Source organism: Manduca sexta, chromosome 16, assembly GCF_014839805.1.
Source record: "Manduca sexta isolate Smith_Timp_Sample1 chromosome 16, JHU_Msex_v1.0, whole genome shotgun sequence".
Classification (NCBI taxonomy): domain Eukaryota; kingdom Metazoa; phylum Arthropoda; class Insecta; order Lepidoptera; family Sphingidae; genus Manduca; species Manduca sexta.
Window position 1 is genome coordinate 3177737 of NC_051130.1, and position 18014 is coordinate 3195750.

General features: G+C 33.6%; 2 protein-coding genes across 3 annotated transcripts in view; one reads left to right on the forward strand and one right to left on the reverse strand.

The window, feature by feature from the left end:
• Nucleotides 1-11559, forward strand: part of LOC115448015 — a 47310-nt gene extending 35751 nt beyond the window's left edge. For both annotated transcript variants that reach the window (XM_030175317.2, XM_030175318.2), the window contains exon 6: nt 8449-11559. In XM_030175317.2, coding sequence (XP_030031177.2) covers nt 8449-8646 — 198 coding nt within the window. In that variant the 3' untranslated portion in view covers nt 8647-11559. The remainder of the gene's footprint in view (nt 1-8448) is intronic.
• A 2802-nt stretch (nt 11560-14361) lies between these two features.
• Nucleotides 14362-17711, reverse strand: LOC115448019 (5-formyltetrahydrofolate cyclo-ligase). The gene is made up of 5 exons (XM_030175321.2): nt 17575-17711; nt 16237-16362; nt 15537-15789; nt 14939-15066; nt 14362-14571 (listed from the first exon to the last, which is right to left on the reverse strand). Exons 2-5 carry the CDS (start codon nt 16351-16353, stop codon nt 14479-14481), a joined length of 591 nt encoding a protein of 196 aa, XP_030031181.2. The 5' UTR covers nt 16354-16362; nt 17575-17711; the 3' UTR covers nt 14362-14478.
• Nucleotides 17712-18014: the final 303 nt, after the last annotated feature.

The following is an 18014-nucleotide window of genomic DNA, read 5'->3' on the forward strand; positions in this document are numbered from 1 at the left end:
TAAATAGTGGAGAAATACTGTTATTTTGTTATGTTATACCCGTGCGAAGCCAGAGCGGGCCGCTATGTTTTATATACAACGTTCACAGTTTTTCTGTAGTGTATTTAGTATCAGCATTGCACCCGTGCGAAGCCGGGGCGGGTCGCTAGTAATATTATAAATATGAAACAGTTTATGAAGATAACTTACTCTGTTAAAAAAGTTGTCGTCAAATGAAATAAATTGGAATTTGCACCGACCCTACAGGACGCGGCGAATCGCGTTTTATTTTTAGATATCTTGTTTCAGGTCATACCCTCAGACCTCGGTAGATAATAGTGGTTACGTCAGCGGAGGTCACCGCCGTTTAAGGACCTCTTGCCATTTGTAACTCAGTTTGAGCATTCTTTTGGAAACTTTAGTGTTTGTATTTAAATGCTACTTTATTCGTATACAAATATACTAGTGTATATGAAGTAGAACTTAGAAGGAATACCTTGGCCTTATTCTATCGTTGAAATGCTTAAAATTTTGTTAGTAGACAACGCCTTATAAGTTAGCTTAGGTGGTGTACTAGGAACCCAAACTGGATGGCAAAGTTGTTCGATAGGCGAGTGACCTTACGCTATACTAACATTATTGTACAATACTTTAAAAATGGCGAATTAATAACCTCCTTTGTGAAAGTCGGTTGAACTTTACATATTATCTATAGTTATATAAACTAAAATCTATCTCAAATAAATGCTTCTTTTGATAAAAATAAACAATCTACATTCTGACCAAAATAAGCACGAATTCAAGAAATCGCGTACAAACCGCGTCACGTTATGACATTTGACACTGGCCAATTTAAAACGTACAACCGTGTCAGTTACGTCAGAGAACAAAGCTTGACATTATGTGAAAGTTTAAGCCGTTTTAACCGATTTGAATCTAAATGCCGTGGGACATAAGATTTTGATTAGAATTTGATGAGTTATGTTGCGTCATTAGAATATGCCTAGGAGGCACTGTTTTACGACCTCTGCTAAGAGTTCAAATGTAATAAAGATGCATAGATTTGTCGAAGCCAATATTGATTTGAAGTTACCTACTGAGATTTTTTTTTATTGCTTTGAATCTCGAGACGAGCTTGTCGCTCGCCTGATGGTAAGACATACGACCGGCCATAAATAGTATAAACTGCATCCACTTCATTGAATTAAAAGGAATGTTTGGTATTCCACTGCGCTCACCATCTTGAGACATGAGATGTTAAGTTATATTACGTCCAATAGTTACACTGGCTAGAATATCCTTTAAACCGGAACACAACAATGACTACACACTGCTGCTTGGCGTCAGAAATAGGCATTGCGGTGGTAGTTGGAACCTGCCCAGGCGAATTCTCACATATGAGTGATCTACCACCAGTATTTTGGGCCTTAGTAAATATTTAAGGTGGAAATGCTGTTAAAATCGTTAATATTAATCTAGATTATTATTAACCGGATAGTTAATGAATTGTTATTGATTTTGGGAGATGTAATATTTATACTTTCTTTAAATCCGGATTCTAATTTTCACTTGGCGTTAAGTTGGAATATAGGAGTTAAATTCTAACAATTACCAAAGCCATCCAACAAAGTAGATACTCATTACACCGTTTTTATTTCTATTGAGCTTTAGTCAACTTCGATTGAATAGACATCAGTTGAGGCGGCTTTAAGGGGGGGTACCGGGCAACTGCCCAGGACCTTTTTTACAATCTTACCAATGAAATTGTTAAAATCGGCGAACTTCTCTTTGCTTCGACTGGGGCCACGTGTCATTTAAGACCTCCACTGGACATCATTAACTATATTAAAAGGGTCAAAAACAAATGCTATCTGATTGAATTCTCAAGGCACTGAGAACTAATTTGTCAGTCCAAACGGATTGGACACTTAACATATTGTCTTGTTTACCGTCTACGGTCTATAGCCCACGTCTGTCCGTACGTTGACATATTAGCGCATATATTATTCTTGAATGGTTGCATGTTAATTGTTTAACAATTGATTGTTTGTGTGGGTGTTGACGGAGTTATTATTTTTATTAATTGCTGTGTTAACCTAGTGGACATTTATCAGCTGTAATTCAGATCTTGGCTTTCTGAAGTAAGCAATACTTAGGATAAGTTATTCAATACTACCGAGCCGTCTTTGCTTCGGTAGCTGAACATCAGGGTCTCTAACTATCACCATAACGAATTTCTCGCGTCTTTACCTGGGAAAAAATATTTTTCGGGATAAAAGTCCTGCTTTATATTCTTCCGGGATTATAAGTAGCCGATGTTCTTTCCTGGGCTTCGAACTATCTGCATACAAAATTTCATCGAAATCTTTTGGCTAGTTTTTGAGTTTATCGCGTTCAGACAAACAGACAGACACGGGGGAACTTTGTTTTATACCATGTAAAGTAGCCGATATCTTTTCCTGGGCATTAAACTATCTCTATACCAAATTTCATCGATATCCGTTGGGTAGTTCTTGAGTTTATTGAGTTCAGACAGGCACAAAGGGAACTTTATTTATACCATGTAAGAATTAAAAATTCTGGTTTGGTAATACAGTTTAGGTCTTGGCAGTCTGTTCCACACCCAACTAGGCTATCGCCGCTTTACTTACAATACTTACAATAAGTTATTTAATACTACCGACCCGTCCAGTCTTCGTCTCGGTAGCTGAATATCAAGGTCCAAAATTATATACGTAATAAATTTCTCACTAAAGATTTTCAGGGATAAATGTCCCACTTTATATTTTTCCGGAATTATAAGTAGCCGATATCCTTCCCTAGGCCTCAAACTATCTTCGTACCAAATTTCACCGATATCCGTTGGGTAGTTTTTGAGTTTATCGAGTTCTGACAAGCACGGAGGGAACTTTGTTGTATACCATGTAAGAATCAAAAATTCTGGTTTGGTAATACAGTTTAGGTGTCCGTTACTATCAGCCTCTAGGCGTATTATTCGCTTCGTCATTTAATTGTATGAAATATGACTTGCATTAAATTTTACCCTCTTACAAAACAATAATAATTTTACCTGTCAAATTAACTAGATCAGACGCAATATAACCTTGTTCCATTATTCACCATGTAAAGCATTAAACTGTGCAATTACAATACAGATAAGAGAAACAATAATTAATTAGAGATAAGACGAGACCTCGCACAAATATCGTTAGGTGTGCGTTGACCTCGCTATTCGTTGACGCACACCACCGACTTTTGTCGGTTCACGATTTTTATGTGAATTTTTATAGTTTATTATTATGTGGCAATAATACTAGTTTGTGTTTCTCCACACAACAAGCTCTCACATGACATCTTAAGCTTGGTATATTAAATAGGTCAATACATTAAATGTCTTGAGATCCTACTCAAACGTGACTTTCAAATATTAATACAGCGCCTAGACTACTTATTGGCAGCATAGATAGATACAACGGGGATACGTATCAGGCGGACTCTCAAGAGCGAGATAAACCAAGATATAGTGTCAGAACCTTGATTCCCTAGGCCACATTATTTTAACAGTTCGTAACAAGCGCGTAACGCACCGCGTTAATATACACTAATATATTTAATATTCTTATACAGAATACTTAATAATCCCACGCTGATTTCACAAAGATAACGTAACGCAACTGTGTAACGAGTTTACACATAGAAAATCATCATCATCATCAGCCACGTAAAGTCCACTGCTGAACACAGGCCTTCTCTAAAGGTTTTCAGACGGACTTGACGCAAATAGACAGAAAATAAGGCCCCAGATATAATATTTGTCAAAGTAAAACCGTATTATGACGGTCGCCTGCGTTTGCCGTTATGAACGGACTTGTTAGTATTTTAATGACTATTGTATGGTTTAATTAGTAACAACAATGTTTGAAAATATACTATTTGTTTATATTTTTCCCTTGGTGTAGAAGCAGCGTACAAGGTTTGTTGTCTCATAAATCCTGGGTTCAATTATCAGGTTCTATTTTTAACACGATTTGCAAGAGATTGATATTTGGTTTTGTTACAAGGTGATTGACTTCATCAAATAAGCTTCGTTGAAATAAAACTATTTTTCGGATTTTATCACGGTTTTTTATATTATAAATTTCTCCCGACGATTCGAAGACTGCTGCCTTCATCGTTAGAGGGGGACTGAGGTCTTAGTCGGACACCGCGATTCGCTTACATTAAAATGGCCTTAAGGAAGACGATACTTAAGAGATTTTCTTTGTGTTCCATAACACAAATAACTCAGCATCTTCTACAAAACATTACTATGTAAACGGGAAAGCGTAGAGTAGTGTTATTAATAAAAGCAATTACTTATGTAAGTGACGCACTTTCATAAGTATTTTACGCTGGATCGCGATCAGTTCAAATGTTGCGTCATTCGATTTTAAGTCATAAATGTTTTTATTTTCGACCATAAATAATGATTGAAGTAGTTGTGATGATACATACCGACAAAAGGAATTGAAAATGAATGCTAGGGAAATTAGTGAGCACTGTGTAGTAGAAAACAAAACTACGTAATAATGTTATAAAGTTTTTTTATCTGTTTTTCTATTTAAATAAATTAAAAATATATGGTAGATTGAAAGCTTTTTAAAACCGATTTTGATGAATATTTTTTAGTAAATTTATTGCAGATTGGGTCATGTTAATTTAAAAAAAATGTCTTTGCATAAATTAAAAACTGTGGTCGTTTCGTAATTTCAAGGAAACCATAGGAATACGTGGACAAATTACCTCGGATTGTTCGAGGCCTTTGGACTCCTTTTTAAAAAAATATCAAATTGCTTCTAAATTCCCAACCTTAAAAACTTATGATAGGGAGAACTAGACAATATTATGTAAATAACCAGTAACTCGGTATAAACTATAAATGATTCAAAAGTTAAAACTCGTACTTTTGGAAATCATGCTTTATATGGCTTATAAGAAATTATCTTGATGAAATATTTTAAGTTCATATATTTAGATAATATAAGAACCATCATGAATATTTGAATTTATGTTGATGGTAAATTCTGCATATTTAACGTGTACGTATTTTTAAATTGATTTATATTATGTAATTATTGTTTTAAAAATCATATAGGCAGTGGGCTGTTTGTAAATCATAATATAATTACCAAAAAAAAAATGTGAAGTTTTATTAATAACCTAAATCCAGGGCAACTTGTAACCCAACATGCGTGTCAATGTTGCCGACAGTGTGTCACGTTCATTTATTTATGTCAATCGATATTTTACGATTACAATTATTTTATTTGTATTTATTAAAATTAAACTTTATTGTCGTTTTGCAATATTTAAACGAACCGCATGTATCATTGTTGTTAATAGTCAACACATATTCCGCTGAACTGGTTTCGGTATTAATGGTAGATAAAGCTATTTTTTGGATATGTTGTATGTTCGTTGATAACTAGTAAGGGGCCGTTCAAGTATTACGTAACGCAATAGGGTACCGGACTCATTTTTGTTCTTTACTATTATCAAACATTTACGATATATAAATTATAACACAGAAGGAATTATTGAAATCCGGTAAAAAATCAATAAGTTATAAGTCTTTGAATGTCAGTGGAAGGGGTAATTAACGAGAAACAGAAGAGATGAAATATCCACATGTGACGTCATCGGGAATTACGGCGCGTGCGAAAGAAAGAGATGAAGCGACATCCCCACAACGCGCCCACTTCTGCACGTTACAATATTTGGAATATGAATTACTCGCCCAATTTTTAACCAATTTTTATGCAGTTTTCGCCGGAGTGTTTTTTTTTCGTATTATTAACCATTAGTATATAGAATAATGAACGAAATCAAACATACGCCGGTTCCCTATTTGAGGGGGTCTTTTAAAACGTTACGATGCGTTACAGGGGCGGTAGGGAGGTTTTCTTACAAATCGTAATGTAACATGTGTTTTTTTTATTTAAAAAATAACGAAGGTATTTTAGCGACTTTCCGGTATTTTGCGTAAAATAATTGTGAATATTAGAAAAAAATGTAAATTTAGAGTTACGTAACTTTTGGAGGGGGGCGTACTGGAAAACGTTACAATGCGTTACATGGGGGGTCAAAAATCTTCATAAATTGCGTTACGTAATACTTGAACGGCCCCTAAGGTCTGGGGGTCCTACTACGTCTACGGAGGCAAATCCGTCTTTTTGCAATAACGGACTTTCTAACCAAAGAACAGCTTTCATAAATTGTTTAGGTAAAGAGGGGATTTTTCGGTGCCTTTATCTATACGAGTATCAAAGCTGTCCTTCGATTAGATTAGGTAATTGCAAAAAAACGAATTTGCCCCAATTTTCACAAACTTTCGCATTTATTAGAGCAATAAGATTAGTAAGATAGAATAGTAGAAGAGTAACATTTTAAACCGGTTGAAGGTTAACACTTATCTTAATGGTTTTAACCAAACCCAAAAAAAAACGGATAATAGCCGTTAATGGTATTTATTAGTCCCTGGTAACAAACATACATTTTAATATTTGTAGTAGAGATATATTTTTAATATGACCCTACTTAAAAAGCGGCGATAGCCTAGTTGGATGTGGAACGGACTGCCAAGACGAATGTCCGCAGGTTCAAATCCCAAGGGCACACACCTCTGACTTTTCTAAAATCATGTGTGTATTATTTGTGAATTTATCGTTCGCTTTAACGGTGAAGGAAAACATCGTGAGGAAACCTGCACATCTGAGAAGTTCTCTATAGGAATTTCGAAGGTGTGTGAAGTCTACCAATCTGGTATTAGTCAAGCGTGGTGGACTAAACCTTAATCCCTCTGAGTAGTAGAGAATATCCGTGCCAACGTCGTGGAATTAGGCCTAATCCCTCTCAGTAGTAGAGGAGGCCCGTGCTTAGCAGTGGGCAAGTATATAATACAGAGCTGATAGAATTATTATTTATTATGACTCTACGTTTGTTAGCCTGACAAGGGTCAGCTTATACAAAATCACTGGACTTTTGGGTGAACGCCTTAAGCTTTCCGAACCCTTGACAAGTAGAAATAAAAGTGTTTCACTATCACATGACCTCATCGCTGTTTCCAAGTGTTAAAATAACAATAAAAAATTGGGTTTATGTTTGTTTAATGAACTTTATAATTTATGATTAACAATAAAATTGTACGGCGTAAGGACTTTGGTGAAAGTTTGAACCTTCGGTTTAGTCGCTAACTAAGGTTTATATTTGGTTGCATAGTGGTTAAGGTTGGCGTAATAATATTTAAATTTATTATTGTTTTGAAGGCATTTGTCATGGCTACCGTCAAGAGTTGCGAACGCCTAAAGCATTCATCCAAAAGCGTAAGCCATGACAAAAAATGATTCCTTATATTTTTAGTTCAAAAAACTGAAATATTGTTTTATTTAATTTGAAAAAAAATGATTCCTTATATTTTTAGTTCAAAAACATTTTATTAAAATATTGTTTTATTTTAATTTAGAGTCATCATATTGCTTCACAAAAGGGTCTCACACTCAAGCTGGTGACTAAGTATGGTGATCTTCCAAATGTTTTGAATATTAATATACCTATTTAGAGTCTATAGTCGGATTTAAGGGATATAAATTTCGGATAATAAAAAACGACACAATTCAAGATGCTTTTATGCCTAACAATAATTTACATCATATTAATATGAAAATATTTTGCAACTTACCTACTCATAAAAAGTTTTACATACTCTAATAAATTACTTAACCCGTTAGGTTCAAAGGTTATTTAATAATAAACCATATGCTAACGAAGATGTATTACTAGTTAGTTAATATTTATTGCTTTAAAGGTTTTTTAAATTTAATTATTTTATAAAACGATTTTGTTTGTAAAAGTGTTTCGGTGTATACCGGGTATCAACATCAAAAGCTTTGGACCATTACTAAAGTCAGTTTGAATGGATTGCAGTTCAATTTAGTTGAACAAAATGAATGTTCGGAACGCCAAATCTAGTACGTAGTACATATATATCGATGCTTTCAACGGATATCAAAATAAAATTGTTTTTCACATTCTGTTAATTATTAATTGTTTCATTTTCGTTCTCGACGTTTTGAGTCGCCCTCTGTTACATCATGGGACAGAACACACTTGGCAAAAATTGGTTGCTCGCAAATTCTAGTTACATAGGAAAACACGGTGAAAAGTGGTGCAATAGTTGCGCCTCTCCTTAATCCTTCGGGGATAAAAATAGCAGTACAAATTCAAGATATGATCGCCTTTAAAAATTTGTGTTTGTATCTACAATCACTTTTTTTCAATAAACTAAACTTCACAGGGTTTAATATATTTTAGATTTAAAAAAAAACATTCGAAGTAATGTTTGAAGCTGCACTTTTTTTTCATACACTCAACCAGCCAGTATTCATTTTGTAAGTTTAATACAAAACTGAATTCAACATCCTCCTTTTACAGGCTGCCAGTGCCCTGTTCACACTGGACGGCGCGCGAGGAGAGGCACTCTCCCGGCGATTGGCGCGAGGCGAGCGCCGGCGCAGACGATGCAGGGCGGTCCTCGCGGTACTCGCCCTCCTACTACTCCTGGCTTCTGTGGGGGCAGTGGAACTCCTCATGTCCAGAGGGCAGAGGGTATTCGGTACAGTTTTACGATAATAAAGCTCATTGTAGGCGTGTGGCGTATTTGGTATGCTATTGATATATGCAATTGACGACTTTATTGTAAGTTCGTGAAGGGAGTTGACATTAGTAGCGCAGGGTGCAATTTTCCGTTAAAGAACCCCACACAACATATAGGTACTATATGCATAATACGGTCTGCAAATCGTTCTAATAATTAGATTTACATAAATTACGAAAGGAAAGCCGGCAAGAATCGGGATATGTACCCTCTGCCACTAGTTGACAGTGAGAAAGCTAAGGCATTAATCACTGAACTCATAGCGGACCAATTAAGGTCCCCAACATGTGACGTACTTAATTGTCGCAGAATCTCATTTTAATTTCGCGATCAAAGGAGTTTTTGAATCTAGAAATGCTTCAAAAGTCTAGTTATTAGACTATACACGAACAAAGCACTATCCAATACAAAAAGAATTTTTCAGTTTGGACCAGTAGTTCCTGAGATTAGCCATTACTGCTCTGCTCCTATTGGGTATAGCGTGATGATATATAGCCTATAGCATTCCACGAACAAAGGACTATCGTCAACATATTATGACGTAATTGTCGAAGCATCTCATTTTAATTTCGCGATCTAAGGAGTTTTTTAATCTAGAAATGCTTCAAAAGTCTAGTTATTAGACTAAAATTACTGATGGATTTGAAAGATATGATTTTTTGTTCTTGTTTCCTTAGAACTTTAATTGCGTAGCGATTAATAATTTGAATGAGTAATTGGCTGTAATTTTTTAAATAATTGTAGATAGAGTTTGATAGTTTTAGAGATAGTCTCAGCAAATTTTGTATCGAATTTATTATTGTAATTAGAAATTATTTTCTTCGTTGCATGATGTAGTAATAAATCTTAATATAGAAAATATATTCTTGAATTGAAGACAATTTTCTGGTATAGTTCAACAAATGGATGGAAATTGTTTTTTGTACGAAAAACGTGATACTGCCATAACGAACAAAACGTACAGAAAAATAGTTTTAAGTTTTTTTTATCTTATCGCTCGAAGATATAACCTACATAATGATCTAAGGTCAAAAACAGCACGTAAAACATTTTTATACACTGACTGTTTTATAATTTAATTAGATTGCGGATATCCGAGTAATTCAGAAAGATACGTCAAACGTAAAAACAAAGAAACATTAAAAAATCTCAACATTAAGAACAAAAGAACTCATTAATTATCTATTATAGTTAATTTACTTAGAATTCGAGCGATCCGATAAAATTTTGCGAATATATTAGGCACAATTACGAATGCTTTTTATAGAAGGTTAGATATACACTATCAGATTTAGAAAGAAAACAGAATAATTACTTGAATTTTTCATCGAAAATATCTCATTATTTTTCTATTTTAGAACATTCATGCGTCATATCATTTTGTTGTGTATATTTCAAATATAATTTAGATTTAAGTTTATTTTTGATAACTGTATGACTTGGATTCCATTGTCGAAATTATATGTAGGTTTGTAGCCAGTAAATATGACTAGTTTAACAATATTACAGTGTAAATATAGTTTAACAACTTAAAAAATATTACTCTAGACTAGATCAGCCATGCACAACATGAGTTTTTCTATGCGACCCGCTGAGGTTTTCCATGCGGCGTGCCGAGCGTTTCCATGCGGCCCACTGAGATTTTTCATGCTAGATTTTTCACCCGTCCAGCTTTTCCACGCGGCCTACCAAGCTCTTGCAACTTTAAAAATGTCAGTAAAATTAAGGAAACTTTTCCAAAGATGATTTGAGCTGTATGCTAAACTAATAAAAAACAATACTTTAGTTTGTGAATTTATTTTATTAATTAATGAAACATAAAATTTGAATTACGTTTAAAGACACGTACGGTCAATATATTGAAGTTATTGGACGAAGCACCATAACTAAGACGTCTTTGTGGACCGGATAAAAAACGGTTGAGCATCGTTGTTCTAGAGTCAATGAGAACAATATTATTATTGTTTATTTTCACGCAATTACACCTAGATTTCTTCATACTGCTTTTTATTTAATTTCATATGAATTCAATGATTTAGTATATTTTTGAACAATTAAACCAAAATGTGTTTTATTATTCTTCTTATTCTTCTGAAGTTGTATCATTTTCTAAATACTTATTTTTGAGATCAAAATTATGAAACACAAAACAGTTCATTGAACTGATACTCTCCAAACTAAGTTATAATTATTATTAAAATCAATAATACTTGTTAGCATAAATATGTGATATGTATGTATAATTTAGATTGTATTTGTATACTATCAAGGAATTTGATAATGGGATTCATTGTATATTCCCTAATTTTTATTAGTGTATATTTTTTCGAAATTATTAATTCCTTAGCATAAAACACAATATTTCATTTTATGTTTGAATTTTCGAATTTATCTTATGTACACTCAGCCACAAAACTATTTGAACAAATTCAAAATTTCGAATGGCGCCTTTAAACTTTTCTCGTTTTTTTTTTCCAAAAAAAAAAAATTTACTTGCCGAGAAAAAAAAATATTTCACTTGAAGTTACTGTGTAGAAACGTTTTGAAGTTTGAGTTAGTTCAGTTACTTTTGCGGCTGACTGTATTTTGTGGCATCAGAGCAGGGATGTTATGGAGCTCCGTAACCGTAACCGAAACTATCGGATATCCGAAATAAAAATATATCCGTAACCGTAACCGTATCCGTTATAAAAGTTTCGGATAAGTTACGGATAATATGTTCCGACAGGTTTTTGTTTCACCGCTCACGCACTACGTGAATTTTGTATAGTTTGTTTGTTATTTCTAATCATAACATAACCTCATTCATAAATAGTATTTTTTTTTATTTAGTATAGTCAAGGAAGTTTTGTGTTATGTACAAAATTCATTTATAAGGACAAAATGCGTCCAAAGTTTTTTTTTTTTTTTTTTTTTTTTTTTTTTTTTTGCTCAAGTTAAAGGTAATTTTTCAAAATTTTAACGCAGTGTGATAAAAACTTTGCACGAGAGGAGGTGGCACTACTTCACTGAAACTTCATATCAAATTAAAACACAGAGGTTTTCCGAACACCCATGCCCCGCAATTAGTTCATCGATAATTAATAATCGACGATGACGAACGATAGTTAGTATTCGTCGCCCTACTGTATTAGATAATATATTTTTAAATTTTACTTTAATCTAATATCCGTAACCGAAACTATCCGAAACTACCGGATAATCCGAAATAATTACATATCCTTAACCGTATCCGAAACCGATATAATTTTATTCCTATATCCATATCCGTATCCATATCCGAAATTTCATATCCATAACATCCCTGCATCAGAGTTAAGCTGCACAGTAGTCAGCCACAGATTAATTGAAAATGTACTGTGTGATTTTGTTTCGTGGATATTAAACTTATAATATTAAAGTGAAAATGTAGAATTATAAGAATATTTTGTGATTTTATGCAATTAAATGTTTGCAAATTTCGAATTTATTCAAGTCTATGTCAGACATGATTTAGTTTTTAGTTAATATTAGATTTTATATCAGATATTTAATGATATAAACAATAATTATGTGTATGACTACAGCATAAAAGAAACTTCAGTTAAAGAAAACTACTATAATGCCTCATATTTCTTAAAGTTTTTATAAAAATCTAAAAGGAAGCTTATTTTTTATAATTTACGGCATAATTTTCAACGCCAAACCATTTTTTCGGACAACTTTGACATATTGTCTACGGAAAAAAAATGTATAACTTATGTAAAAATGCCAAATTAATCGCCTGACAAAGTTTTTGGTTTTGATAAATTACATATTGAAAGTCGAAATTGAAATTTATGGACAAAAATATAAGTGAGTTTTTTGATTTTCGAGTGTGCCTTATAATAATAAACTATTTTATGTGTGGTCTACGTGTTTTATTATATTTTCATATAATTCAACAATAACAAAAAATTAAACCGCCTTCAAAATCCACTAAAAATAAATAATTCAACATTAAAATAAAAACTTTTTACGGATTTTATTGCGGTTATTTACTATTGGACCCCTTTCCACTTATGATTAGGTGCAGAGGGGTAACTTTGCCGTTCACGTAAGAAAAAAAAAATTTTTGAATTTCCCACTCTATTAAAAATCACTACATAGTATAAAACAAAGTCGCTTTCTCTGTCCCTATGTCTCTTTGTATGCTTAAATCTTTAAAACTACGCAACGGATTTTGATGCGATTTTTTTTTAATAGATAGAGTGATTCAAGAGGAAGGTTTATGTGTATAATAACATCCATTAAATTAGTATTAGCATTGCACCCGTGCGAAGCCGGGGCGGGTCGCTAGTATTCAATAAATAGCTGCCCAGGGATGTGTTTTCTCTGTGAGGGTTTCACACATTATTTCCAGCCGTGTGACAAACACAGTACAAAATCATAATGAATGGTTCCAAAGACTCGTGTTCCGGGGTCATCTTGTATACAGACGGGCTTGCGATTTGCATAACTGCAAACCGTAATCAACGCGTCTCAAAGGTGTATATAACATTTTCAAATCATCTGAATTTTTACAATTATTTTTACCACTTTTCAATCACTATTGTACATATCAGTAGCAAAAGATGAAATTTTTCGTAAGGTAACCCGGCACAACATATAGGTACTAATATACATATAGGCGGTCTGCAGATCGTTTCAATGATGATTAGACTCTACATAAAGTGGAGCCGGCAGGAATCGGGTTATATGGATCCTTCGTAACTGATACTACCTATTTGCTTTTTACAGGAATAAATAAACTATGACTGCCTCAGTGGCGTAGTTGTATTACGGTACGACTGCAGTGCTGAGGTCTCGGGTTAGATCCCGGGTCAAGCAGTGATATTGGGTTTTTCTATCCAGTATCAGTCAGAAGTCGGTAATTTGTGTCCGATATGGCCATAGGCTCACCCCCTATCATGTCACGGAATACACGCGGCGTAAAGTGGGCGCGGAGTCGTGCGGAGAAAATAAGCGTATGTCAAAGATATGTGTGAAAACAAAGTAGTTTGTTTGCATTTAATTATTTCCTTCCATATAATTATTATGCTGTGCTATGGTAGTAGAATAACTTTCACACTACGATCATACGTAGATAGCAAAAACGTAAGTAATGATAAGGTACATGTGAAAGTGGTCATAAAATCTAGGTACCCTAGTTATAAAACAGGTTTTCTGGTTTTGTTTTCACATGCATATACAGCTTTGTTGATTTACGATTAGGCATAGTTGTATAATGCGTGGAAACGTTTTAGCCAAACGGACGGCCGTCATTACTACAAGTCAGCAAATTATTTAACAAATCGATAATAAAATGGAATGAATGCTTTTTTATTAAAATCTATTGATGTAAATGGCTGATTGTGAATTTTTGATTAAAAAAACAGAATATTAACTGCAGATTGCTGATGCTGCGGAATATAAAGAATTATGGCAGTTAACTTTTAATATATTGGCAACACTGTCACTGATATGTTATTTTTATAATCTGGTATCTCCATAGAGTAACAAAACACAGTATTGCTCTATGGGTATCTCTCTCTCTCTTCGCTATCTCCGATTGTAATGGTATCATGTCATGCTCTCTAAAAAAAGTTATCTTCATACTTTGTTTATCACTGTAATCCAACAGAGATAACCAATTTAGATTCATTAATGTATTCACAAAATAATAAAAAATAAACACAAATAAAAAAAAATATATTTAAACATTTTATAAATACATGTAAATGCACGTGGCACGAGACATTCGACAATTCATTAAATCGATGGTTACAAGGTATTGATTATTCGATTAACTATTCAGCGAATATAACATCGTCTACGAGTTGATCCTGTTCGTTAATCGGCACGTCATCTTGTATTTGCACATCAAATGCCACTGCTATTACCTGAAAAAAAAATTAAACTTTTTGTACACCACGTCATATAGTAATATCAGCTCTGTATTATGTACTGTCCCATCGCATGGGCCCTCTCTACTACTGAACGGAATTAGGCTGTCCAACACCCTGGCCTAGTGCGGATTGGTAGACTTATCACTCTCTCAAAATTCCCATAGAAAATATTTAAATTAAATTATTTTCCCGGTTACACACGTGATCACGAAGGCTGCTAAGTCTTCGAAACGTTGGGAGAAAATTAAAATATAAATACCGCGATAAAATCCGAGATTAGTTAATTTTAATGTCTAACATTTGCGTAAACATAAGAAATCATTATCCTATAGAGAACTTCTCGATGTTTATACCAAATTACCTTTGGCGCCGTTTCTGGTGTTTTCCTGAGGTTGGTGATGAATTTGTCGTAGTACCCGCCGCCGTGGCCGAGTCTCCTTCCAGATTTCGAGAATGCCACTCCCGGTGCGATTATGAGGTCTAGTCCTCCTGAAAAATAATTTTATTGGTATTAATATTATGATATAACTAGGTGCTACTTGAGGCTTCGCCCGTGTGAAAACTTTCCCACTACAAAGGTTCCTAAAATCCTGAGTCATAGCGTGACTTGACGTCAGCGCCATCTATTTAAAATACAGATTTGAAAATCCCATAATTTGGTGAAGAAAATTTGTGAGCTTACTTAATAAAAAAAGAGATTGCCCAAAATCGATTTAGCGTTGTAATTTATTGATATCGAAATAATTTGATATTGTCTACTAGTGCCACTAGTTTGCAACATCAGGAACTAGCTTTCTAATTATAGTCTATGATTTGTTTCATTATATTTGTAATTTTTTTTTATAAGTTCTGTGAGAAATATTGCTACGTGTCGTAACGAGTCCTTTGTGTTTTAATTAAATAATATACGTATAGTGTTAATTGCTGGTATCGATTTATGTAAAGTAAAATATTCAAACCTGTCTGCAAAGCATCTTCTCTGATCTGGTCCTTCGAATGCTGCGCTATCCCGTGCCTCGTAAGTGGCATGGCCTTCTCATCCCCGGTCTCTAGTTTCAGCATCCTCATTATCCCTCCAGCGTACTGTGGGACGAACGCTGCCGCTCCCCTATCCTGTATGTGCTTGATAATAGGGGCCGTGTTTATCTCCTGATCAGTGCTCATGTATAGGGATATCCTGTTTGCAGATTTGTACCACGGGTGGTTGATTAGCTATAACGTAATATTATTGCGTAAATATAAATAATTCAAGAATTTGTTTAAACTTCTTTACTCTTTTTGAATACGACAAAGAAGATTTCAATATCATTTGCCAAGTAATATAGTTATCTGAGATTAAACAACAATAAAATTTAAAAAAATATAATCCTTTGATGATATTATATTTTATACATTATTTATTCAAATTTCTTCTTCCTTTCCCAAATGCGGATTAGAATTTTCGGTGTTACTAAATAGCAGTTAGTACTCACTTCGAATGGAGCTCTGTAGAATTAACTAATCCTAAGTTTAGACTAGCAAGTTCTTACAGTAATATTAAAAATTTGGAGATCTATTGCCATGGCTGTTTATGTAAAATTGCTCGCGGAAGCCTATCTCTACAAGTTTGCCTGCTAATCTAAACTCTTATAAGTTTAACGATAAAAACTGTCAATAAACCTTTTCATAGACAATCTTGGACTGTCGTTGTTTCTCTTCAGACGATAGCGCGGCGATGCGCGACGCGATCTCAGTACGTAGCAGCGCTTTGGCCGGATTCGGTTTGATAGGTCCCATTCTGATAACCTAAAAAGGTCAAACAAATAACTCTTCAGTAACAAGTGTCGTTGTGTTATGTTAGTATACAAATTGCATTAATCATTTAATTTATTATGTTTTGTTTTCGTTTTAGGTTTTTTTTATTGCTTTGAATGCGAGGTTGCCGTTCGCCTAATGGTTTAAGCGACACGACTGCCCATAAACAGTAAAAACAACATCCAACATTTTGAACTACAAGGTATTATTTGGTTGCCTGCGTTCGCCATCCCGAGACTTGAGATGTTAAGTCTAACCCATTAGGTGCAGTAGTTACACTAGCTAACTGAATATTCATAATGATTTGACAGACAATTAGTGGTTAATGTGTTTTATAGGTGTTTTGAAAAGAATTGCAAATTTGTTTACACTCTCTTATTTATTATAGAATTAGAAGTATATAACAATATCTACCGTCCACAAACTAAGCAGGCCTTTTTTAAATGGATTTATCCTTAGAATTAAGTAAATCATGGGTACAGACAGATATTTTTGTATGCTTAAATGGTTAAATTCGAAACTACCTTTACGAAATACTTAGTAATATAAACAAAATCAAAATAATTTTTGAGTAAATAAATTTAGCCATGATTCGATTTTCAAATTGGTTGATAAAAAAATTATTTCTCTTTAACTTTGGAATAAGTATATGATTAGTTAAAATAATTTCAAATGATAAACTTTTTTCTACTCTTCTTAGGAATTGATTTTGAATTAGGATCTTTTTATAGTATGTATTATAATCTATTTTGTATTTAGATTAAGGTTCGATTCTTTAACCATCACATCGTCATTCAATGAAACTAAGACTGCGAGAATAATAATTTTCTAAATACTGACGAGAAATAAATTATGATTATGCTATGGTTTTTGTTACACCAGAGTCATTCTTGCTATACAGATTATTTCTTTAATGGGACGGTATGCAAAAATCCAAAAAAGAAAGAAAAAATTAAGTATTTAGTAGGTACTTAATACTTAATATTAAAATTGATTTTATAAAGATTTAAGTACTTATCCCGTTTAAAACAAGACAGACTCTATATGACATAATAAACAACTACCCAAACATATTTCAAAGTCCGTAAATAATTCCAAAAAAACTAATTGTCAGCAATTGTGTAAAAAACAAAAGTCAACACAACAAAATATTACGGTCACACGTAATAAAACTGTTTTGACAAAAAACGTGTTAATACGTACCAAATTGACGACAATCTTACATCAATATTGTAACCACACTGCGTCGTAATCTAAAAGATATCATTGTATATTAGCTTGAAGATAGATAAACACGACAACCGTCTCAATATCACAGACGTATAAGCGGAAACTCAACATAACCAAAACAAAACGTGCATTGTTCGATACTAGCGACATCTTTTAATTATTCTCTGTACTATAACTATATTTATATAACAACCTTATGAATCTCACTATTTTATTTCTACTCTCATCATAGATGGCGCTCTTATAAATAAATAAACAACGATAAAAGGGGACCGGCGTGGCCTATGCTTGATTTTGTACATTATTCAGTATGTTATGGTTAATAATTTGAAAAAGAAGCACTCCTGCGAAAACTGCATAAAAATTGGTTAAAAAATGAGCGAGTAATTCATTTTAAAATAATGTAATGTGCA